Source organism: Marmota monax, unplaced genomic scaffold (assembly GCF_021218885.2).
Source record: "Marmota monax isolate L192 unplaced genomic scaffold, Marmota_monax_Labrador192_F-V1.1 WCK01_AAM20220418_F8-fsc00024, whole genome shotgun sequence".
NCBI classification, from domain to species: Eukaryota; Metazoa; Chordata; class Mammalia; order Rodentia; family Sciuridae; genus Marmota; species Marmota monax.
The window spans coordinates 19,370,234-19,394,297 of record NW_026695224.1 but is presented as its reverse complement, the minus strand read 5'-3'; the positions used below and the strand labels follow the sequence as shown (position 1 = coordinate 19,394,297).

Genomic DNA, 24,064 nt, shown 5'->3' with positions numbered 1-24,064 from the left:
TTCTCCCAGAAGTCCTACCTAGCTGGTGCCAGCCCAGTCAGGCTTGGCACCCAATGAATGAGCTTGTGACTTGCTCCCTTTCCTACGTAGCAGACATTTGCCCACCTCCCCAACCCCCAAAATTTGCTTACCTGTTTTCTGGACCTTCATAGACCAGCTGAATCAGAACTTTGGGGTAGGCCCAGGAACCTGCTTCCCAGTGATCCTGACATTATAGTCTGGGAACAGCTACCAGTACCAGCCTCTTTACATCCCTTGGACTTCTGGAGCAGTCTCACAAAAGGTCTTCCATCTCTGGCCTTTCTTTCTACTAATCCACCCTCCATCTTGGCTTCCACACAACTCCCACCTGGTACCAGCCCCAAACATACACATATACTCCGTCTCCTCTAAGAAGCCTGTACATATCTGCTCAAGGACCCATAGCACTTTCCACATACCTTTGCCTTGCAGTATAAGATGGATGATGACAAATGCTTATGATCCCTTACCATGGGCCAGGCCTGGAACAGATTCTTCCCTATTTTATCATTTAGTCCTGGCAGCAACCTTCTGAAGTATGATTTTATTCCATTTTAGAGATGAGGAAACTGAGGCTTAGAGAGATTTTGTAACATGCCCAAGATGACATAGCTGGTGAGAAACAGCTGGGACTGATTGTTAACTATTAGTTAACTACAAGGCCTTGTCATTGTTAGTAGTAAACAACTTGAAGGCAAAGCAAAGTTGCCCTTCCTTCTCCTCATGTTTTCCCCATGCACAGTGCAGAAAAAGTAAATGTTAGTTTACTGATTTTTTAACCTTTTTGGTACACTGAGTCCTGCAGCTAGTCCTGGGCTAGTAATTACCTAGGGCTATAGAGGTTGGGGTGTGAGGAATAATACATGGGTTCAGGGCTTCTTTGGGGGATGATGAAAGTGTTCTATACTTACATTGTGGTGAGGGTTGCACAGTTCTATGAATATATTAAAAACTCTGAACTGTACATTTTATATAGGTGAATTTTTATGGCATGTGCATTTAATCTCAATAAAGATACTTAAAAAAATCCTTCTGACACAGTGGGAATTAGATTAGGGAGTGTTGTTATCTAGGGTTTTCTGGACGCACGCTAATCTGATTTGTATCATAAACATGCACAGTAACCATCTTGAGATTGCCTTCTCACTTGCCATGTATAAAAGGACACTTCTGTTCATTTGTCCCACATCTGCCTCTAGGTTTTCCAGAAATGCTTCTGTTGTCCCCAGGTGTGGCTGCTGCATTTTGGGACACTTGGCCCCTGACCTCTGGGGTGTCTCTTCCTGCTAGTCTTTCCTATTTTGTAGATTCCCAGTTCTGCAACCCCAAGCACATACAGTGTTCCCCTAGAATGCCACTCCAGCCCCCTGCTAGAAGCAGACAATGTTAGAAAAGTATGAGAGAGGTATGGGGAAGACCAGCAGAACTAAGAGTCCTACCTAGGATCCCCCTCCATTCTCTACCCCAGAATCCCTGGACAGGCAAACCCCCACTGTCCCTACCCCTAGAATCCCCAGACACATGGAGAGAAGACACCATCCATCTGAGAGATTTTTAATATATCTTGGGTCTAAGGTACAAAACACAAGGCAGGGGCTAACCTCAGGAAAGCCATTTGTCACTCAGCCCCTGCTATCACTGCAGCTAGGCATCTCAGCCCCTGGAGCAATGGAGCAGTAGCCCTGGGATACCTGGTTCCTTCTCTGAGGAATGTTGAGATGGTGACATGGGAGCCCAGAGGCTACTGTGTCCCCTCCTCAGAAAACCCAGATTCAAGCATCAGAGAGTCCCAGATTTGGGCCCATAGTATCAGATCCCCAGTGGGACTCTGGCTAAGAAGCAGTTTTAACTGAAGCCTGGCCCAGGGCCCTGGTCCTGGAAAAGGAAGAACCATTACCCCAATACCTGGCAGCAAAGGGAAAGAGCTAAAGCAAGGATTAGAGACAAAGATGTCCACTACCCTAACAAAACAAAAAAACCAACTGACCCAATAGGGCACCAGAGACCAAGGGTGAGGCCCACTCCCTCTCCCACTCCAGTGCCTCTGAGGACCAGCCTCTTGCTGAGCCTCACTGTTAGGGCACTGTCCGTGACCTAGTACTAGGGACAGGGTAAAGGGCAGGGAAGGAATGATGTCCTTATTTTAGGGGCAGGAACAGCTAGCTGTCTACAGTGAGCCTAGGAAGACTCCCTAGGGAAGGGACATCAGCTACCCAAATCTCTGGGCCCAGCCCCTAGAACTTTGGACTGGGTCCTGAGCCATTACTGAAATGGAAATGGAAGGGGTTAGGAGCAGGGATGAGAAGAGTCTCTGTGAGGACCAGCCCAGGAGACCCTTTTGACCATCCCCAAGGAAACCTAGTTCTGCTTCAGTCCAGACTCTTCTGGCCCCATGTCAGGCTGAGTGAGCTCCTCTGCCCATTGCTCAGGGAATACTTCCCACAAGGGTTCTGTCACCTATTCTTCCCCAGACGCTGGGCTACAGCCGCCCTCCTCTGTTGAATTGAATGCACCAATGGGAATTAGCAGTGCCAGGGCTAAGATGGGTGTGGCCTTTATGGCCCATGAGGGGCTGCAGCTCCTGCTGCTGGGAGATATCAGCACTGCTCTCACTTCGAGATCGGCCAGCCTTGGCCAGGCTTGGGGGAAAGGCAAAGCTAGGACGGGGATCAGAGGACAGCTCAAGAGGCGCCTGGGACTCTTCAGTACCCAGTGGGTGTGGGGGCAGGCGGGTTAGAGTGGGGGCCTGGGTACAAGGAGGGGATGCCAGGCTCTCCAGGGATGACATGCTCTGGTTCCAGCCTGTCTGCATGTCCACAGGAACAATCTTGGTGGTCTCTGAAGACACATACACTGCCAGGTCCCCTTGCCCACTCTTCCAGGGTAGTTCCTTCTCTGCACAGGTTGGAGAGGGAGGAATGATGCGTGGGCTAGGGCATATCTCAAGGCTTCCTAGGAACAGAGAGTACATGTGAGCTCATTACCAATGTAGTGAAATCCTCAAGTATAAGCACGTTCTTATAAGTAAATTCATTCCACAGTTGCCATATTACACCCTTTGTACAATTATTCAGTGAATGTCTTGCTCTCCATTGTGTTTCCAGCACCTACCACAGGGCTGGGCAAAAAGCAGTTGCTCAAGAGATACCTACTGAACAAATGGAAGTAGCTGCAGCAGAAGAAGCAGGAGCCAGGTAGGAAAAAAGTCTCATCTCCTATCACCTTAACCAAACCTGCAGCACCAGTCTCAGGAACTGCACTCTGCCAAGCTCCATACCAACCAGCCAGCAAGAGAGAGACAGGAAGCCAGGGAGAGGAAGACCCTGAGGCTCTAGGCCAGAGGCTTTGTTGCTTGGCACACTGCCTGAGCACCCACCACAGCCCTTTATTTAAGACCAGAGCATGAGCTCATACAAACCTAACAGCGGGCTGAAGTTGCTGGGATGGCAAGATAGGGAATGGGAGCTGAGAATCCTAGAAGTGCAGGCTGCTGAATTACAGGAATTGTGAGGTTCTAAACAGGAAAGCTGAGCTCTCCAATGTCAAGTACAATGTGTTGCACGTAACTATTCATTGATAAAGTCCCAAAGAGTTTAATAAACTTTCCTTTTTTCCCTCATGCTGTAGATCAAATCCAGGGCCCTCACACATAGTAGGTAAGTGCTTTACATGGAGCTGTACTTCCAGGGCCCCCAAAACCTTCTTGATTATGTTATAAAATATATTGATGATTGCCAGGCATGGTAGCACACATGCCTGTAATCCCAGCAGCTAGGGAGGCTGAGGCAGGAGGATCACAAGTTCAAATCCAGCTTCAAGGTGTTAAGAAACTCAGTGAGACTCTGTTCCTAAATAAAATACAAAACAGGGCTGGGGATGTGGCTTAGTGGTCTAGTGTCCTTAGTTCAATCCCTGGTACTAAGAAAGTAAAATAAAATATTGATGCTATAATTAGAAGTGAAATTATCTCTTGAAAGACCTAGAATATTAAAATTTAGTAACAAAAAGTCTCATCTCCCATCACTCAACAACAAAAACCATCAATGTTCACCTTTAGAGGATGCTAGGGAACTAACTTCTTGGTCTGAAGACTGACATAAAAGGAAAGATCAAGCACTTATCCATTATTTTCTGTTTGTTCCTCAAAGTAACCAAATAATTGATTAGGGAAAGTTTTTACAGAATTCCTGCTAACAAATGAAGATGAAAAATAGGAGCTAATTATGGTGGTCCATGTCTTTAATCCTCACTACTTGGGAAGCTGAGGCAGGAGGATCACAAGTTTAAGGCCAGCTTCAGCAATTTAGTGAGACCCTGTCTCAAAAGAATACAAAGGGTTGTGGATATAGCTCCATATAGAGTATCCCCAGCTTCAGTCCCCCATACTTAAAAAGATACAGAGTATCACCATTATATGACCCTTAATGAATTGTTGTATCTGGTAGTGATGAATAGCTGCCAAGACCAATTAATGAAAGGCAAATGAATAAACTGGGCATGGTGGCACACTCTGGTAATCCCAGATAAGGCAGGAGGATGGCAAGTGTGAAGTCAGTCTCTGCAACTTACTGTGACCTTCAGCAATTTAGTGAGACCCTGTCTCAAAATAAAAAGGGCTAGGGATGGAGCTCAGTGATAAAGTACCCTTGGGTTTAATCCCTGGTACCAAAAAAAAAAAAAAAAAAAAAAAAAGGTGAATGAGTAACTTGAAAATGAACAATATCTGAATCCAGGGATCAAAGTTAGCCTAATGAAAAGAGAACAGAGCCAGGTACAGTGGCATATGCCTATAATCCCAGCTATGTGGGAGGCTGCTGCAAGAAAACTGCAAATTCAAGGCCAGCCTGGGCAATTCAGTGAGATACTGTCTCCAAAAGTTAAAAAAAAAAATTAAAAATTAAAAAAAAATCTTTTAAGGGCTAGGGCTAGGGCTATAGCTCAGTGGTAGTGCTTTCCTAGCATGTATAAAGCCTTGGGTTCAATCTCCACTACTGCCAAGAAAGAAAGGAAGGAAGGAAAGAAGGAGATGATCTAGATTTAAAAGAAATATAATAGACAGAAAATATATTAAATGACACTTGGAGATGCAATCAGCAAAATCCAGACAGGGAAGGGCTACAGGGCAAATAACCTGGTTTCTTCAATAGATATGTTGCAAGGGGAAAAAAGTAGCAAGGCTCACTCAGAGTTTTCCAAACTTGACAACCATCTTGGTTGTTGTGAGGGTTGACATTTTGAGGTAGCCACTTTGTCATAGGGCTGTCCTGTGCTTTGTAAGATGTTTAGCAGCATTCCTGGCTTTCTGTACCCACTCAGTGCAAGGGTACTATCCCAAGATGTGACATCAAACATGTCTCCAAAACTTGGTTATCCTCAGGGATGCCAAATCTCTTCACATCCCATCCCTTGAGAACCACTATTAAAAGATAAAAGAGACTTATCTACCAAATGTAATGTGTGGGTCTTACCTGGATTTCTATTTGCACAAAGCTGTTATAAAAAATATTAAGACCACTAGGAAAATCTAAACATGGACTAGAATCTTTGATGACAAAGATTTTTACATACAGTAATGGCAGTGTGGTTATAGTTTTTAAAAATAATCCCTCTTATTATGCTTAATATTTATTGATAAAGTGGTATGATACTTGAGATTTTTTTCATAAGAGCAAGGGTCATAGGTGAGGGTAAAGGTGAAATAAGAGTGGTATGAATAGGTCATCATTGAAGCTGGGTAAAGAATAAATAAGAGTTTATTTTCCTGTTCTATCATTATGTATTTTGAAATTTTCTGCAATAAATCTGTCTAAAAAGTCACCTGAGAATTCTTGAGCCAACCACCAGTGATACCTAGTATTATGATTGAATTTGGTTTCCACATGCAGAAAACATGCATGTATCATCTTATCTATAATTCCATTTTTATTAATTCAGATTCCTACCCCAGGTCAGGTACCACCCTCACTTGGGGCTCTACATGAGGGCAGGTATGATAAGCCTGGATACAGAAGAGCCTGCTTTTAGGTTTGCTGTCATCTCATGCTCCTCATGGAGAAATAGCAGTGAGAGGCATTAGGCTTTGTAGTCACACAGATCAGGTTCTAATTCTGGTTCTGCCATGTGACACTGGACAACTGACAAGTCCTTTAGGATCTACGAGCTTAGTTTCTCCATCTTGGTTGTTGTGAGGGTTGAACCAGATCATGTATGTCAGCTTTCTGTTAGAAAGGAGATGCTCAGTAAAAGCTGGTTAGTGATTAAAATGGTGAATAGGAAAAGAAAGTTATCTGGAGCAGAGGCCATAGGAGCAGAGAAGAAAATCCTTGCTCCAAAGGGGAGGGAGGCAGTGAGGAAGCCATTACCTGAGAACTTGCCCTCTTGGAGAACCTCACTGGTGGCCCGAGCCACAAAGATGATCCCCTCGTCGTCCTCCTTCTCTGTCTCTGAACTGTCGCTCTCATCTTCCTCCTCAGACTCCACAGTTAGTATCACAGCAGCTGGATAGGCACAAGAGCTGAGTTGGGGTGGGGGGAGTAGCCCAGCAACCCCAAGCCAGCTCCTGTTCCCCCAAGCACAGCCCATATTGACAGAGGTGCCTTTTTCCTCTGTCTCTAGTAGGAAGAGGGCTTGAGAGGAAGGGAAGGGAGACTGCAGAGCCTGAGGAGGTAACCAAAGGAGCTAAGCCCTTGGAGGAGGCTGTAATGATCACACCTTCTAGCTCCTCTATCCTCTTGTCAGCCCCAGACCTCACCATCAACATGAGCACTGGGAGGGCTGGAAGGTCCATTAACACTATGTTCACAGGGAAATAGTTTTGCACATGGGACACTAAGCCCCAGGGTTTACCCATCCTTCAAGGCCCAGGCAAGTTTCCCTTCTCTATGACCGTTTCCAAGTCCTCAGGGCCTGTAAACCAGTTAGCAATCAGGTACCTCCTGTCACACATTATATTACTGCTTTGAATATTTTCAACATTGAAAGCAAGAGTGCCCCTCTAGTCCCTGATGGGTGAAACCCAGTTAATATGCTAAATGCACCCAGAGAAGGTCCTCCAGGACTCTGGCAGATGGGTCCTGCCCTTCCCCAACTCCCTTCCATCCTTAAGCCCAGCCACCCCTGCTCCCTGCTTGCCTGTATCCTGAAAGCCCAGGTCTCGAGGAGGTTTCCCATTTGTAGCCTCAGCATTAGCCACACCATCCTTCTGAGGACCAAGAGAGAAACCCTGAGCTTCTGGCCCTGGCTCTGCACCCCAACCCTGCCTTCTGGTAGGGTCAACAGAGGACAAGTCTTCCTAACCCAGCAGGGGAGGAAATTTTGTATGTCAGTGGTTCTACCATCTAACCATTCTTCAGCCAGCCAGAGGCATGTGGAATTTGAGTCACCTGTACCCCAGCAGGGAATCTGGGTGCATCTGCTTGGGCTGACTTGAGTGGCTCCTGGAGTTGCTCCTCCCCTGTTATTATATCTCTCTAGTAGCAAGTGACTACATAACCAAGAGCCTGCTTTCCCCCTGAACACCTCCCCTTACTCTTCTGGAGGCCCAGGAGGATCTAAAAGGGAACTCAAACTGCTAGTTACCAAATCCCTGATGATGATTCAACTAGGGGTTCCCTAATGCTAGATTGTAACACATAAGGACTCAAAACTGTGCGCCCAGATCCAAAGAGGACTCTCAGAGAAAGGACATGCCTTCTTGCGGCCGGCTTTGCGGGTTCGTGGCTTGTTCTTGGTGAAGCAGATGTTGTGCTTGGTGGACTTAAAGGACTCCAGACGCCGCTTCATGTTCTGCTGGAAGATCTCCTTGTCTTGCCGTTCCTGCGCATCCTCAGAGATGAAGTGGCGGCTGCAGCTGGCTTTGTACTGGCAATGACAGCCCCACCCTGCCATGAGGCTGGATGCTTTGGCTTACCACAGGAACCCCAGGCCACAGCCCCAACATGTTCACCGCAGGTTCTGCCAGCCCAACTTTTCCAGAACTAGCCATGGATTAAAACAAAACGGTATCATAGGAACCCATCCAGAAACTGTATTCTAGTTCACTGTAGAAAAACTTCCCTTCACCCTAGAATTGATTCCTCCAAATCTGTTTTTCCCCATCCTTTGCTGTTCCTTTTCCCAGTTCTTTTTGACTTGAAGTGACTGAAGGCAAGTTATCATGTCTTATTCCCTGGGACTACTATAAGTCTATGGGGGCCATTTCCTTCTTTGCATCTCCATTTATTGGCATGTGGTTCATATCCCTGTGGCCATCCTGGCCCCTTCTAAGTACCCAGGATCCTTTCTCCAGCTGAACTTTCCAGCTATTTCCACAACAACCATCATTAGACCCAGACTGCACTTGAGGCCTTCATAACTATCTCCCCTGATCCCTAGACCCTTTCAATCCCAGTACCTATCTACCTACTTCAGAGCCATCCCCTTCATCTTATCTTTTTAAAACTCAAAAAAGATCAAGCCTACTGTGCACTCACCCAGCCTGTCTCTGTCTCTATCTTCAGGAACTTAGCCACATTTCCATTATCTCATGGTAGGTAATTCCCCCAAAGTACTGCAAAGTGTTCCAAATCACTCATCTTGCCTCAAACCCCAAGTCTGGTCCCTTTCCCATCACTCTTATTTTCCGATTCCCTGAACCTGTTCTAAGAGCTTCCTTTAAGTCTCTCATCTGCCCTCTTTGACCTATGCACACAGAGATGCCTCTCTCCTGGAGATGAAGGGGTCTGTCACTCCCCAGCCCTGGCCTTGGCTTTGCTCATTTCACTCCTTCTTGCCTCCATCAGTAATCACTACAGTTTCTCCACTCCTGCATTTTTGCTTCTTCCCTTGTCACTGGTCACTTCCTCTCTGCTTTTGGGAAAGCTCCTGAGCCTGCCTCCTTGAATAAAGCCTTTCCATTGGTGCTACTGCCTCCATTTTATTGCCAAACTCTTATAGTTTGATTCTGACACTTTCCCTCATTCTGCCTAGACACCAGCCAGGCCTCATTGCCCCCAGGCCTGAGACATATCTGCTACTGCTTCTCCAAGGGTTCCTTCTCCCTCATTGGCTCCCTATTCCTTTCTTTCAAGTGCATCCTTGGTCCTCTTCTCTTGACTCCAAACTCTCTCCCCAGAGAACTTATCTGTTCTCCCGGCTTTGACTATCCCATTGATATGTCTGTAGTTCCCGAACACCAGCCTTAAGACCAGCTGCATTTGAATCACTTGTTAAGGACACAGACTCTTAATCCCACTCAATACTACAGAATCAGAATCTCCAGGAAATGAAGCCAGGAATAGTTGAGCAAGCTTCTCAGAGGATTCTGATATAACCAAAGAAACTTCTGATATAGATTGCTACCAAATCTTTCTCTCCAGTCCTTATCTCTCTCTTCAATGATAATGTTATCTTTCTAGCTGCATATTAGATGCTTCTGTTTCTCTCTAATGATATTTCTAGAAAGAACATGAGGAATTATAGGTTGTGTTGTGTTACAACTAAGTAGATTCCGAACTGGTTGAGTAACCATACCCAAAAAATGCTTGATCCATGTCAGTCTGGAGGAAAGTCTTTAGTAGCATGCCACAGGACTCTGTCTCAGCTCTATCCTGTTCAACATTTTTATGTTGACTTGGATGAATACAAATTAACAGGCTTAGCAAATTTTCAGATGATATGAATCTGAGGAGACATGGGATCCAAATGATGGAATGATGGGCTAAATTAAATAAGATGACATTTAACAGGATAAGCACACATTTATTCCTTCTTTTTAAAGTTGACTACATGAGAACTAATTAGACTGAACCCATTGGTCAGTCTAGACACACACACACACACACACACACATACACATACACACATACACACACAAAGTTATGTATAAATTGTATATTCCTGATATAATACAATAAGAAGTATATAGCATACCAACTGAATGTCTTTGAATCTCATCAGGGCTCAAGATTTAATGACCAAGGGGATGAAGGAACATGTTAACTATCACCACTGGAATTCAATCAACAAAATCTAGAAAATTCTGTAAGATAAAGTATCCAGTTTCTTCAGTAAATAAATACCATGGGAGAAAAAAGAGGGACAAGGAACTATTATAGTTGTTGTTGTTTTTAATGAAGAGACATATTTCCCCAGTACAAAATGTGGACTTTATTTGGACTCTGATTTGAAAAAACAATCTGGAAAAAGATTATCTATTAAACACTGAATGTTTGATATGAGAAGGAATTATTGTCATTTTTGTGATAATAGTACTATGATTTATTTTTTTTAATATTTCTTGCCAACTAGAGATACAAACTGAAATATTTAGAGATTATGTGATATGATAAGTTTTAAGATAAAAATATTGCTGGGTACACTGGCATATGCCTATAATCCCAGTGACTCAAGAGGCTGAGGTAGGAGTAGCACAAGTTTAAGGCCAGCCTCAGCAATTTGATGAGACCCTGTCTCAAAATAAGAAAACGTTTTTGAAAGGGCTGGGGATGTGGCTCAGTGGTGAAGCGCCCCTGGGTTCAATGCCCAGTAAACCAACATCCCCAAAGATAAAAGTGTGGGCAAGAAATTAGTATGGAAGGAAAGCAGTATGGCAATTCCCCCCCAAAACTATGATGGAACCACCACATGCTCCAGCTATCCCACTCCTTGGTATTTGTCTAAAAGAAATCAGCATACTACAGTGATAAAAGTCACATCAATATTTATATCAATACAATCCACAATAGTCAAGTTATGGAACCAGTCAGTCCAGATGCCCATTAATAGACGAGTGTATTAAGGAAATGTGGTATATATACACAATGGAGTTTACTTAGCTATAAAAAAGAATGAAATTATGGCATTTGGCAGTAAGTGAATAAAATGGAGACTCTCATACTACATGAAATAAGCCAGATTTAGAAAATCAAGGGTCGAATTTTTCTCTTATATGCAGAAGCTAGAGCAAAATAAGGGGGAAAAGGAATGGGGATCCAATATCATAAAGATACAGGGAAGATCAGTGGAGTAGAAAAAGGAGATCAAAAGAGAGGGAGAAAGGATGGAAAAAGGAGGAAAAGCAAAATGATTTTAACAAAATTAAACTATATGCATGTTTAAAAATATACCACAGTCAATTCTACCTTATCTATACCATATCTATAAAGCATCAATCAAAAAAAAAATGAGTGAAAGGAAGACCAGTAGAAAAGAGGCATGTGACTAGGGGGAGGGAGGAACAATGGGGAAACATGGAGGACTGAATGGAGTAAATTAAATTCCATGAATGAAAAAAAAAAATTCCATGTATGTATGATCTTGTCAAAATTATCCCAACTATTATGCACTAATAAAAGAAAAAAGTGTGGGCAGGGTGTATGGGGCTACAGAATGTAACAAAATGTATTATGTATCTGTAATTATTAGAGCTGGGTAATGGATAAATGAGAATTCTTATTTCTGCTAAAATTTTGCACAAAAAAAAATAGTTAAAAGAATATAAACTTGTTGGGTGCAGTGGCACACCCTATAATTCCAGCTATTAGGGAGGCTGAGGTAAGAAGATTGCAAGTTCAAGGCCAGCAACAGTGACTTAGTGAAACTCTTAGAATAGCAAAACCCTGTCTCGAAATAAAATATAAAAAGGACTGGAGATGAACCTTAGTGCTAAAATGTCCCTTGGCTCAATCCTGAGTACCCTCTGCAAAAAAAGAAGAATATAAACCCCACTGGTTAGATGAGACAGTGTTTGCCAGCCATTAACTAAGGAAGAGACAGGGGCCTGGAGTCTGGCAGATTGTGAGGACAACATAGGGCCCCCCAGCTCGTGAACCAAAGCCTGCAGGATCATGGACTGTAGAAAGACCATGGCAAGTTTCAAAACTAGAAAGGTGAGAAAGCCCTCAGCATTGCCATAGCCAATCACAGAGTAGCACCTTCCATTCTGAGCTCCCTTTCTCATTACCGGAGCAGACACACCAGATGTAGGAGATGATGGCTTGAGGGCAGGAGAGCCTATATGGAGAGAGCTGTCTTGAGACCTTTGAAGCTTATTCTGCAGATACTTAGTCAAATCAGGATGTGGTGCAAGTTAAAAGAAAGTCAATTCTGTCTCAATGATCTAAAAAACCTTGCCTGTTAAAACTTCCAGGGGTCAGGCACGGTGGCGCATGCCTATAATCCCAGAGGCTCGGGAGGCTGAGGCAGCAGGATCATAAGTTCAAAGCCAGCCTCAGCAACAGTGAGGTTGCTAAGCAACTCAGTGAGACCCTGTCTCTAAATAAAATATAAAATAGGGCTGGAGATGTGGCTCAGTGGTCGCGTGCCCCTGAGTTCAACTCCCAGTACCACTCCCACCCCACCCCACCCCCCAAAAAAGCACAACTGCCAGGGATAGTAGCAGCTAGCTTCTCATTTTAGGTTTAAAATATGGCTTGCTGCCCCCTTGTGGGGTTGCAACAGATTTCCTACTGGTCTGTGTTGAACTAACTCACTATTTCCTAAAACATGTCTGCCTCCCCCATGCCGATCCCAAAAGCTTCCTCAGCATCCCTGCTCCTGTGACTTTTATTCTCTAGTGACCCTCAAGGCCCCTTAGCCATTTCCTCCTCTCCTCTCATGGCCAATCCCCAGGTCCTTGTGGTCCTCTTCCTCCCACCACCTAGCTTGAATCTGAAGTATTTCCCTCCAACATCCCTACTGGTTCTCCTGCTCTCAATTTGCGCCCTCTGTGCTACCAGAGAAGGTCAGTCCTTTCTCCAAAACAACAACAAGTCAAGGTTTTTTATTGCCAACAGGATGAAACCCTGTTGGCAGCACTCTCCAACTGAGCATTTACAGCTTACCACAATCTGGCACCAATTGCCTCTTGAGCTTCGATCATACCTCCCCAGATCAGCCCCCATAACCCTTGGACCTCTTATGTCCTGCCTGCTCTCACCCTGCGGCGTGGCTTGTAGAGGCCTCCACAGAGCAGATGATGCATCACAGCATCCTCACGGTCCCGGCCGCTGCGTACTGTGTCAATCACCTGCAGATCCAGACACGCTCCACTGCCACTCTCCCTCCTGCAGGAGGCAGGAACATGTGTGCTAGGGAGGGGGCAGGAGGCACAGGCCAGGGGAAGAATAGAAATAAAGGTGCTGAAAAATCTTCCCCAGAAGGGATTTGGAGAGAGGGCCCAGTGGAGAGGAGCTTGGGGAAGGGGAAGAGGCTTCAATGGACTCACAGCAGGTTGGTGACAGAGGTCTCTGCCACAGAATTGCGACTGGGCATAGAGGGCAGAGTGAGGCCTGTGGAGGACAAGACATGGCCTCCCTGTAGGGGTCAAGACCAAAGTCAGACAGCAATCAGATGGAAGGTGGCCCACAGCATCAAGAGAATAATAAAGAGAACAATAGTTAATACTTCTTTTGCTGTTTTGATGTGCTAGATACTGTAGTAACACTTTATATATTGAATCCATAAAACCTGACATAGGTACTCTTGTTCTTATTTCTGCTTTCTTATGACTGAGGAAACAGGCTCAGACATATAAGTGGCTTCCAAAAATCACACACCTGTGATAATAGTTGAACTACATCTGTTGACTCAAGGGTCCAGATATTTCCCACCTTTCTATACTGCTTGCCAGATTCTGAATGTCAGCACTAGGTCAAGCTTAATTCTGCTACTTCATCAGACCATGAGTACAGCTGGGAACTCCCAACTCTCTCCTAATAAGGCTGCCTGCCTGCCTGTTGCTCCTTTCTATCCTGCTTTCTCGGCCATATGCCCTACCTGGTCCACGAAGCTGATGGCATCCCGGATATTGAGTCTGTAGTATACATCCCAGATCTGGTCCCGGATGCGGTAGGCTGACCGCCGCATCAGCAGCTGACTCAGGTACTTCTTGTCAAACTGCTCCCACCTATAGAGGATGCCAGGCCCAGCCCTGAGTACCATCCCCAAGGCCTGGCTGGCTGGCCCTTCCTCAGATAGGACAGGGACACCACCAGCACTGGCCTGGCTTTCTTGGAATGGGTCTCAGCCGGGAGAATCTCAAGGCTAGTTCCTGCTCTGTAAAATTTACAGTGTTGGGGGAAACTCTGACATTAATTAAAGTTATTGCAAATAACTGTAAAATTGCAACCATGACAAGAACTAACAAGGATAATTGTAGAATATGATAGGGATTTGTCCTTCTCAGGGAGGCCAGGGAAGCCCTCCCTAAGGAATTTATGCTTGTGGTGAGATCTGAAGGATGAACAAAAGTTACAGTAAGATGAGACAAGGGAATGTTCTAGTAGAGAGAACATGTGCAATGGTCCCAGTGGCCAGGCCCAGGGATCTTGGTGGATCCTAAGGCTCTAATGGGGTCCAACTAATTAGCAGGAAGACCATCCAAGACATAGCAGAGCATGATGGGGCTGGAATCTGGTAAAATGCCAGATCATGCAGGGCCAGGCAGGCCACACTAGGGAGCCTTGTCTTATCCTGAGCACAGTAATGCTTCTCTAAGGCTCCAGACAGAGGTCACCCAGCCTGAACCTGGTTGTGTCCCTTCTTAGAAGGGTGGCACATCCCCCATGCTGCCCTGTCTGGTGCGGCTGCTGCTGTTGAAGGAGCCTCGGGGCAGCTCCCTCACCTGTCCCTCCAGTAGTGGTAGCCATGGTGCCCCACAACGTCCTCCACTGCAGCCAGAATGTGGTCAAAAGTCTAGAAGGGGGTGGGTAGGGGGACTGGATCAGGACTCTGCCAAAATAGGAGAAGGGAGAAAGGGACAGGTGGAGGGTTGGGGTTCTGGTACCCACGTGCTCATGCAGCTCCTGGTTCAAGGTGGGTTTGTGATGTTCACTCCTCTTCACCTTCAGCCACTTGACCAGTGGTTTGATGGTCAAGCCCTATGGACAGGCAGGAGGTGAGCCCTTCCCTAATCAGTTCCCTGCTGTCTTTGTCTCTCCCATCATTAGGCCTCAGCTCTGTCCCCCTACCCCAGTGCACTCAAGGTCTTGGAAGTTAAGTTCCTGCTTCTCCCAACAGGAGGAGGAATGCCTGTTCCATAGGTTGCAAGTCTTTCCCCAGGGCCTACTGGACCCTTTCCCCACCAGCCTCATGGGCACTCCCACCTGCACAATGACTGTGAAGAAGACCACCACAATAGTGGTGGCCACAAAGTAGTCCTTGGCAGGGACCTTGGTCTTATCCAGCAGGATGACGAGAGCAAAGGCCACAGCCCCCCGCAGGCCCCCATAGGACATCACCACCTGGTCAATCTTGTCCAAAGGGACCAACCGGAACTGATTCAGCATCCACGTCTGCAGGACTACGCCTACAGCAGGAGGAAGGTCAGCAGGAGCAAGGTGTTGGGAGTGGAAAACACTGGGAGTGGGTGGCACCAAGTGTCTGAGCTAAGGTCTGGTAAGGACTGGGAGAATTGAGCACTAGGGGGAGGCATAGGAATTGACAAGGATGTGGACTCAGATTGGGGAATGAGCCTGCAGGGGGAGGGGAGACAAGGAGGAGAGTGGGGAAACAGAGGGTGCCAGCAATACCGAGGGCTCGGAAGAACAGGATGAAGAAGAGGGTGCCCAGCACCAGCCCAGAGTCCCAGGCCCACTTAGAAGAGTCCACAGCCGAGATGCCAAGCAGCATGAAGATGACAGTCTCAGCACAACTAGCTAGAGTCTTCATTGTATATTTGACAGCTGTGCGTGATTTATGGGAGATGTTGGCCTCCACATACTTCTTACAGCCCAGGCCACACATGGTCACCCTGGGAGAAGAATGGAGAGACAGAATTAAGTGAGAAGGTGTTCCAGGGGGCTCAGCCTCCAGGGTTTGAGCATGCTGCAAGAGTGGGCATTGCCCAACACAGGGTGTCAGACTCTCAGAGGCAAAAACTAGGAAGGCAAGGACAAAAACTAGGAATGCATGGACACTGCAAGTCAGGGGAGTGGCCCTGGGAATCCAGATCTCTAGGCTTCCACTCAGTGCCTCCAGGAGGGAAAATGACGAGAAACATGCTCCAACTAGCAGACTCTGAGGCATCTTTTGAAGCACTTAGTTACCACAGCCAGTGGTCCCAGGTTTTTAAGTCAGAGGAAGACTGGGCCCTGGAGTACCCAGTTCTGGGTGCCCAGTTTTGGAAGATTACCTGAGGTTTATTGTCTCTCCAAGGGAGACTGAGGAACCAGTACACAAGGGCTCAAGAAAACCTACAAACTCCTCAGGGTCCCACTTCTGTCCATGTGAGAGGCAACCATCTCCAGTGCCCCCTCCCAGCTGCCGGCCTGCAAGGCTCCCAGAACTCACGCAAGAATGGCAGAGAGTGAGGCCATTTCAGCAGTGAGGTAGGCTGCATAGGCGAGGAGGAAGACCAGCAGCGGCTCGATGATGCGGACCCGCTTGGTGAAGCGTGTGGTCAGGGCCAGGAGGAAGGCAAAGACTAAGCCCACGGCTGCCCCGCCCAGACTGACCACAAACAGGGAGGCTGGGGGAGGAGTGGGTTATCAGCATGACCCCTGGTCCAGACCCTCCCAAGGCTGACAAGAGTGCTGCCTGGTAGGAAGTGGCGGAAGATACCCACCACACTCCCCAAGGCTCAGGATCCCAGGGCAAGCTTTGCCCAGACCCCATTTCTCCATAGAGGAGAGTAAGAAATGAGGCAACCCGAATAGCCTCTGCTGTCATGTTGCCAGGAGGGTGGGACTCAGCAACCTGGGGGAGACAAAAAGGGGGAAATACTGACCGACTCCCTTCAGGTAGTCAGTGGCCTGCACGTTGGCAGAGCCCATCTCCACAAAGGAGTTGCAGACCTTGTACAGCACCTAAGTGAAAAGAGGAAATTCAGGAGCAAGTGAGGGGGAGATAGCAACCAAGGCCACTGGGAGAGGGGAAAAGCTGAAACCTATTTCTTCCCCAGGGGACCAGAAGAAAGGGTCTGAGCCTGCTCAGATGCCCAACTAGTCAGAATGTGGTAGCCTGAGGTCAAGGGATGTCAGCCTGCTGAGCACTCACCACAGTGACTGCATCATTGAGCAGGGACTCCCCAAAAACGATGATAAAGAGAGTCTCATTGACGTGCACCTCCTCAAAGACAGCCAGTACAGCCACAGGGTCCACTGCTGAGATGAGGCTCCCGAACAGCAGGAAGTCCAGCAGGCCAGCCTGCACTCTGGGGGCTAGCAAGGGAGAGACAGAAGACAGACCAGTAATTGGTGAAGATGTCCCCAACTCATGTGGCACTCACTGGAACAGACCAGATGCTACCCTCACTGATAAAATAGGAAGCCCAAAAAGTACTTGGGAAGGTGAGGAGGGCATTGGCCTGCAGGTCAGGAGACTTGAGGCAAGCTGCCTATTCCCAAAGCCTGGCTTTGCCACTCATCAGCTGTGTGATATGGGTGATGTCACTGTAACATGACTTCTGTTAACCATGCTTCCTCATCTGCCCATCTCACAAAATGGCTGCAAAAACCAACTCAGGATATTGCTAAAAAAGCTCTATGTAAACTGAAAAACTAAGATGGTACTGGTAATGAAAACTGTAGCAATCATAATAGTAGCTCCCAGCAGGTGGGAATTGCTGTCGACTGGCTTTATTAGGGAGGATAACAGGAGAGAGCTTTCTCCCACTCCTGCAGTTCTCAGCCAAAGAGATGTGACACTCACGGTTCTCAGCAAGAAGACAGCAAAAAAAGTCCTACAGGTGGTATTTGAACATGTCAAATAATCTCTGTGAGCCTCACTTTTCCCATGGACAAATTGGAAATAACAATATGCACCTAAAAAGTTCTTTATTTATTGTGTATGTATGTAATAATGAATCCCACAAATATACATAATTATAATGTACTCAATTATTTATAATTTTTTAAAGTTTAAAACAAAAGTCCTTTATTTAGCCAGAGCCTGATACATAGTAAGCATCCAATAGCTATTACTATTATTAAAATTACTACTAAGACTAGGATCTAATGTCCACTCTTCCCTTCCTGTCCCAAATAGCTCATTATCTTATTAGGAAAACCAGGTTGAAGTCCCCAGCTGGGAACTATAAACATCTCCTTTTACTTTGGAAGAAGTCTGAATTATCAACATCAGGATTGAATGGATTTCTTTGATAAGGAAATAAAGAGGGGAACAGGGGAGGGGCTAAAGGAAAAACACCTCAATAAAATGGAGGCTAATCTTGGACTTCTGGTAATCTTGGATCTGATAGCAAATGAATTTTAGGGACTCTACTTTCTCATCCATTAAATGGGACAAATTATACCCCAACAGGTTTGTTATGAAGAGTCAATAGGATAAGTAAGGAGAGAATGCCCAGCATAGTGCTTAGCATTTTATGTATATATATATATATTTAGTAAAAATAATAAAAACAGGAAACCACACTGACATGGCCTGAGTAGAGCCAGGACAGAAATGGTGAGTTGTGTCTCAAGAAAGTAGGGCTGGCAAGTGGCAGTGTGGTAACACAGGGCAGGAGAAAACAGAGTGGTAATGCAGGCTCCTCCAGCTCAGCAGCGCACACACTGGGAGCCAGGTCCCCACTCAGTTGTCATGCAGCAGAAGTGCAGACTTGACTAGAAGGGAAGTAAATGAGGGTTGAAGCCCATCTGGAGAGTTGCCTTATACTTCAGGTGGGAGGGGCCTGAGATGGATCTTTTATAGCATGGCTCTTGCCAGCATGGGACCTTCAGAACTGGAGGAGAAAGAAGAGAGGTGATGGGTCTGACAAAAACCTCTGCCTGTCAGCCCAGGTCTTCAGGATCACTCACCCACAAGTCCAGCCTGCTGCAGGCCCCAGAGAGCAGCGCCTGTTGTGAAGGCATTCCAGAGTGTGCCCACCACAGCATAGGTGAGGATGGCACCCAAGTTGTCAAAGAACAGCCGACTAGGCATGAAATAGCCTGAGTCCAGCACAATAGGAGGCAGCAGGAAGAGGAAGAAGGTACCCGGCTCCAACTGGTACTCAGCTTTCTTGGCCACAGCCAAGACAATGCCCCCTAGTACCAGGCCCAGCAAAATCAGCAGGCAGCTCTCAGGGACCAGAGATGTTACCTTCCGAGACAGGTGAAACACTACAATGCAAGAAGAGGGTAGCAGGTATGAGCTTATGGAACACCTTCCACACACCAGCCTATAACCTCCCAGTCTTAGAAGCCCTGACCCTGGGACCAAGGGAAGAAAATCAAAATGCAAAATTTCTAGAATCTCTAACCTCCAGGGCTACAAACCCTTCACTGCAGCAAGGCTTTTGCTTGCTTTTTCCATTCCTGGAAATGCTCCCTCCTCTCTCATCTTCAGGGGACCTCATCTTTCTCTGACCTCCTTTCCACAGCTATTATTTGAACCTAAGCAAATCCTTTTTATGCATAACACAGCTGTAGAAATCCGGGCTTCCCGGGCTGCTTGGGTTCAAGGTCTAAGTCCCCCATTTACTAGTTCTCTGATCTAGGGAAATAACTTCACCTCTCTGACCCTCAGTTTTCTCATCAGCAAGGAGGAAGTAAAAACAATAGCAATCAGCTAGGTACAGTAACATGTCTATAATCCCAGATAGTCAGGAGACTGAGGCAGGAGGATTTGAAGTTTAAGGACAGCCTTAGTAAAACCCTGTCTCAAAATAAATAAGGGCTGGGGTTGTGGCTCAGTGGTAGAATGCTGCTTGCCTAGCACATGTGAGGCACTGGGTTCAACCCTCAGCACCACATAAAAATAAATAAAATAAAGGTATTGTGTCCATATACAACTAAAAAAATATATAAAATAAATAAGCTGGGCGTGGTGGCGCACACCTGTAATCCCAGTGGCTGGAGAGGCTGAGACAGGAGGATTGAGGATCGCGAATTCAAAGCCAGCCTCAGCAAAAAGTAAAGCACTTAACAACTCAGTGAGACCCTGTCTCTAAATAAAATACAAAATAGGACTGAGGATGTGGTTCAGTGGTCATGTGCCTGAGTTTTATCCCAGGTACCAATAAATAATTAAATAAAGTTTAAAAAATGGGGATGCAGCTCTATGGTAGAGTGTCTCTGAGTTACACCCCCAGTACCACAAAAAACAAAACAATAATAGTCTCATAGGATTGTTGTGGGGATAAAATAAATAATCCACTTAAGAGCCCTTAGCACACTGCTTATAGTAAGAGCTCAATAAATGTTACATATTATTATGATAAATGTTATTATGTTATCATATTATAGTTAGGGTTCCCCAACTATAATGCATACTACACCTCCTAGGAGCTTTGTAGACCTTCTAGCCCAACATATTTTTCATTGTCTGGGCTCAGCAAGGACTCAGTACTTTAAAAGTTTTGGGTTTTAGCTGGGCGTGGTGGCACATGTCTGTAATCCCAGCAGCTCAGGGGGCTAAGGCAGGAAGATTGCAGGTTCAAAGCCAGCCTCAAGCAACTTAATGAGGCCCTAAGAAACCTAGTGAAACCCTGTCTCAAAATAAAAAGGGCTGTGGATGTGGCTCAATGGTTAAGCACTCCTGGGGTTCAATCCCTGGTACCCCCCACCCTGACAAAAAAATAAAAAGTTTTAGGTTTAGCAGCCAGATCTCCATGTCTTTTTCTGGATTTATCACTGTGATTATTATTAAATCTACCTGAACTTCAATTTCTTCTCTTGTAACATGGGAAAAATACCAATCACAAAGTATGAGGATAAAATTATATAAAGTGTGCAAATGTGCCTAGTGTGAGGCCTAGACCATAGTAGGTTCAACAAATGTTAATATGACTCGGAGGAAATAATAAAGAGATCTGTTTCTAGGAAAAGAGAGGAAAGTAAGAAAAGGGTTTCTAGCACTACTGAGACTTATACTTTTGTCCCCTAGAATATGGATCTCCCTTGGGCCCTCAGACTATAAGTGAACACATTTTTCCCCACACAATCCTGAGGGTGCTGGCAGAGGAGGCCTCCCTGTACTCTTCCTGACACAGGTGTGAAACCCTATGCCAAGACAATGCCCTTTGGAAGCTGTACTCAAAGGGCCTAAGATAATGCCTGGAACACAGTGGGCTTTACATAAATATGTGTTGAATAAAAGATGTGTGTGATGGGGACCTAGCAATGAAACTGGGAGGTATTCCTGAACATTCTATATTTCTCCTCTTCTATGAGAATTGTTTTTTCTCTTTTTCCCCCAAACGGTGGAAACCACAGTTGTTGCTATAAACTTTAAGACAGGAACTCTCCCATAACTCACAGACTTCTCAGTAAACACAATTCTTCGCTCCAAATCTGAGCTGCACCTAGCTTGCTCTCACTGCTGCTGGATCTCTAGTGTGAGCTTAGTCAATAGAACTCCCCACATTCATCCCTGCCTTGAGTACCTCTTTCCTCTACTTCAGAAACCTTACTTCATTCTCATCTCCTCAGCATGCACCAGACCCAGCACTGCAACCCAAGACCCATCACAAAGCCAGTTCTCTGGCAGAATCAGGCTCGCTGAAGGCATTTTGAGTACCACTTTCCATTATTAATCCCCAGCTGCCAAAGCAAAGTACAGAGTTCCCTTTCTGTCTAGGCCTGCACCACCACCACCACCACGACCAAGCAATGTCCCTGGGGGATAAGCAATGTCCCTGGGGCAAATACGAGGCTGTGAGATTCCTACATGAAGGCTGCATTGGTAAGCCGGAGTACAGGCTGTGCCAGCATAGATGGGGAGTGAGTAGCAACGCTCAGCTATAATTAGTCACCCCCACAGAAGAGCCTGCACAACAGGGAGAAGGAGGAGGGTCTCTGGGGGGAGGAGGGACCACTAGCTGCACAAAAGGGAGGAGGAAGGAAGGGGCAGAGGCAAGGAAAAGCAGCTCTATTCAAGGAAAATAGTCTGAAACACCCTTCACTGTTTTGAGGACTGAAGGAGGTTGAAGTATAAAAGCAACTAGGGTAGGCAGCACACAGCAAAGCCCCAATAAATGGAAGTTTCTTATACCCCGAAGTGGGAGGAATGTGAATTTGAATGGGAGTGCGTGGGACAGAGGATACCTAGGAGCAAGAATGTGTTATTTTTATGTGGGGTGCAGAGGTGAGCTAGAGGAAAAGTGGTGGTTTAGCATCCCCAAGAGAATGGATACTTGGCGTCGTCTCCAGGGAAGTCGGCTTCCTTAGGACCAGGATGTCTGTGTTCCTCGGAGAATACCATCCCCTGAACGTCCCCACACATCCTCACTTCAAGGCTGAAGGAGATTTCTGGGAAGCTGGGCATTGGTGGGGAGAGGCTGGACTGAGGGGGACTCATTGCAAGGGGAAGAGGAGAGCAAAGAGGGTAAAAGAACCCAAAGATGGAGCTGGAGAGAGCACGGGCAGTCCTTCAGGAAGGGAAAATGCTTGGCGCTTCCACGGAGAACGGAGAGGAGAGAGACCCACAGGAGAAGGCGCAGGGACTGGGTGCGAACCGGGATTTTTTGGAAACCGAACCTAAGTCAGGACAATGTGGAAGAAGCTGAGGGGATCCAGGGACCCGGGGGTTGGGGGCGGATCTGCTGCCAACCGCTGGCCTGGCGCACGCACTCACACACACACACTCACCGATTTTGGCCAAGCTGGCCACCAGAATCCACAGGGCCACCAGGTAAGGCGCCTCCACCTCGTGCCACTGCCAGCGGAAGAGCGCCAAGCCTGGGGGAGGTTCGCCCCGCGACCCCGGCTCCTGGGTGGGCTCTTCGGCCGCCCCTGCCCCCGCCAGGGGCAGCCCGAGCAGGGCCAGTGCAGCGCGCAGCATCCTGCAGCCTACCTCGCCGCCCTCCCGGCACCAAACGGCCGCCGGCCCAGCGTCGCCGCCGCCGCCTACCGGGCGCCCCCGCGTCACAAGCACGTGGGGCCTGCTCCCCCCAATCCCGGTTCCGATACCTCGGGCCAGATCTGGACTCGGAGACCCTGCCCCGGACGACCATAGTCGGAATCCTCTCCTCCATCCCCTCTAGACTAATCCCAGCTCCGGAAATTACCCAAAGCAGCCCTTCCCTCAGTCCCCAAATCTACTCCTTCGAGTCCGCCCCCGAAAACCTCCCATCACCCGGATTTGGAGTGGTGAGCAACCACCGTCCTCCAGAGACAGCCTGTTGCGGGAGGGGCGGAGGGTCCCGTGGCGACTGCCGCCCGGCCGCAAGCAGCCAGCCCCAAGTGCCCAGACCGCGCACTAAGCCGCCGCCCTGTGCAGACCGCGGGGGCAGTACGCTGGTGCCTTGCGCGCTGCTCCCCCAAACCTGAGACCCACTTAAGGCCCCCGCCCGGACCAGAGCTGCGCACGCGCACAGGGCGCTTCCACAAAGCCGTGATGGACTACGCAGTCCCCAACGTCCCCAGTCACCCTAAGCCCCGGACTAGGCCCAACTCACTCCAGGCTGAGAAGGAAGCTGTTTCTCACATCTCATCTCCCAGATGAGAGATATCGACCGTCCCTTTTCCCTGAACTAGAGGGAACTCCACTCACCTTTTCCATGAAACCAAAGGAACCTATGGTATTCCCTTTAAACTCAGAGGGATCTACCCAACTTTAGGTAATTCAGCTCATCTCGCTACAGAGGAAAGTTGACTCCACTTTTCAAGCTGAGGGACACCCATCCCAGTTCTCCCTCCAAACTGAGAGGAAGATGTGCTACCTGCCTCCTCAAACTGACTCATCCCATTCTTTTTTAGAGAAAGGGCACTCGTCCTTCTTCTTCCCACAACTAAAGGGAACAGATTCCACTTCTTCCTTCAAACAGCCGAAATCTATTTTTACTTCTTGCTCCAAACTGAAAGAAACCCTTCTCAACTGCTTTTTCGCCAAGTGACGGAAATAGTAACACTCAAACTGAAGGAATCAGGGCCATCTCATCCCTAAACTTAGGGAGACCTGGTCGGCCACTATGTGAAGGAACTTTTGCCCCACCTGCCCTAGCATCCCGCAAAGAAGAGCAGCCTCACCTACCCCAAGCCCAAGGAAAGCCTTCCCAGCCTCTGCGCTCTCCAAGGCGGGGCGCCAGCTCGGGTTTTCCCGCCCTCAGAGTCAGGGAACTAACGGGATCACTATCGGGTTTTTTGAGTGGTTGGTGCAAGCCCCGCCCCTGGCAGTGGTT

The 24,064-nt window shown here is 47.2% G+C and overlaps 1 protein-coding gene across 4 annotated transcripts; it reads right to left on the bottom strand.

Annotated features, from left to right (window-relative positions):
• Positions 1 to 1,559: 1,559 nt before the first annotated feature.
• On the bottom strand, positions 1,560 to 23,908 carry Slc9a5 (solute carrier family 9 member A5). 4 transcript variants are annotated; one of them, XM_046434877.2, is made up of 16 exons: positions 22,533 to 23,908; positions 18,762 to 19,064; positions 16,996 to 17,159; positions 16,727 to 16,805; positions 16,291 to 16,468; positions 15,531 to 15,751; positions 15,105 to 15,307; positions 14,790 to 14,879; positions 14,624 to 14,694; positions 13,777 to 13,906; positions 13,226 to 13,314; positions 12,938 to 13,064; positions 7,711 to 7,881; positions 7,153 to 7,222; positions 6,384 to 6,518; positions 1,560 to 2,973 (listed from the first exon to the last, which is right to left on the bottom strand). In XM_046434877.2, exons 1-16 carry the CDS (start codon positions 22,723 to 22,725, stop codon positions 2,501 to 2,503), a joined length of 2,697 nt encoding a protein of 898 aa, XP_046290833.1. In that variant the 5' UTR covers positions 22,726 to 23,908; the 3' UTR covers positions 1,560 to 2,500. The 4 variants fall into 4 exon arrangements, with proteins under 4 accessions (XP_046290833.1, XP_046290834.1, XP_058431869.1 ...); XM_046434878.2 differs by having other exon boundaries at positions 7,153 to 7,219; XM_058575885.1 differs by having other exon boundaries at positions 2,606 to 2,969.
• Positions 23,909 to 24,064: the final 156 nt, after the last annotated feature.